Source organism: Dendrobium catenatum, unplaced genomic scaffold, assembly GCF_001605985.2.
Source record: "Dendrobium catenatum unplaced genomic scaffold, ASM160598v2 fragScaff_scaffold_765, whole genome shotgun sequence".
NCBI lineage: Eukaryota > Viridiplantae > Streptophyta > Magnoliopsida > Asparagales > Orchidaceae > Dendrobium > Dendrobium catenatum.
The window spans coordinates 25469-26722 of NW_021319227.1; the positions used below are offsets into that span (position 1 = coordinate 25469).

General features: G+C 37.4%; 1 protein-coding gene across 2 annotated transcripts in view; it reads right to left on the reverse strand.

Annotated features, from left to right (window-relative positions):
* Positions 1 to 228: 228 nt before the first annotated feature.
* Positions 229 to 1254, reverse strand: part of LOC110114871 (norbelladine 4'-O-methyltransferase) — a 3416-nt gene continuing 2390 nt past the window's right edge. Inside the window, exons 4-5 of one of the 2 annotated variants that reach the window (XM_028696554.1) lie at positions 1116 to 1238; positions 229 to 587 (exon numbers count right to left, since the gene is read on the reverse strand). In XM_028696554.1, coding sequence (XP_028552387.1) covers positions 294 to 587; positions 1116 to 1238 — 417 coding nt within the window. In that variant the 3' untranslated portion in view covers positions 229 to 293. Of the gene's footprint in view, positions 588 to 1097; positions 1239 to 1254 lie in introns of both variants that reach the window. The other variant, XM_028696555.1, reaches the window with a different exon arrangement.

A 1254-nucleotide genomic window follows, 5' to 3' on the forward strand; every position in this document is an offset into this window, starting at 1 on the left:
TTTCAAGAGAGGCAAAATGCTTAAAATGAGCGTTAAGCACAATACTTCAAAATGGAAATAAAAAAGCAACACATTTGGCTGAAAAGATCACAAGTTGATCAACTCAAATGTTCAACAACCCAAATATTCTGAATTATTAATGAAGCAAGCAAACAGTAAGATACTAAGAAAAGACCATAAGAAAACAATAAGCCATAAGTGCATCTACGTACTGCCAATACACCAACACTCATGCTATTTATATCCTTCAGGAATCAATATCCTTAAAAGCTCTCGGATTTCTCAAACTCAGCTCAGGCTATGCGCCTGCAAATGGTGACCCCATCACCGATGCAGACCTGCGAAAGTTCGACCCTTGGATCCGCGGCCAGCTGCTTGTTTAGCTTGATGATGCTCTCTAGGTTATAGTTGATCCAATCTGGATAGTTCGGTTTTGGCGAGCCAGTGACGGTTCCGAACCAGAGCGTGTTATCATACAGAATCAGGCCATTAACTTTGACTAGCTTCAGCAACCTTTCATGGTAATTGTGGTAGTTAGTCTTGTCAGCATCCACAAATGCAAAATCAAAGAGATCATCTTCCTTCACCTGCAATTATTTCAACCAAAAATATGCTCTTGTTAATCATTAGAATGCATACATGAACTAGTACGGTTCTGTTGTTACTGTTATTCCTTATTTCTTAGATCTTTCAACAAACTATACAATTAATATTACAAACTCATTACTTTCATAAAGATGGTCTGATTCAAATGATTAAGTAATCATGTAAGATTATAAGAAATAAGCATTCATAACATGAGAGATTATTCTATGTGGACATCAGACATAGAGAACCACCTAATTTTCTCTCTATCTATAGTAAAAACACAGTCAAACTGCAGCTGTTACAACTGTGCTTTGACTACAAACAAAGAGAAAACCTGATGGTTCTCTCCGTCCGATCTCCACACAGAATAAGAAGTACCACAATTGGGCGGACCCTTACTCAAATGATACAGAAAGCCCTAACGACTAAAAAAAATACTAGTATAACCTACTTTTGAACTTAATTCATAGTAACTCCAAAACTAAGCAGCAGCTAATAAAGGGAATGACATTCGCTACCTCCTCAACCAATTTGTCAAGGGCAGGAAGACCTTCTGATTCGATGAATTCGATCTTGTGCTCAACTCCTGCTTTCTGGATAAAAGGTAGGCCGATTTCATAGTATGATCTATTGATATCGATCGCCGTAATCTAAATCAAGAATAAA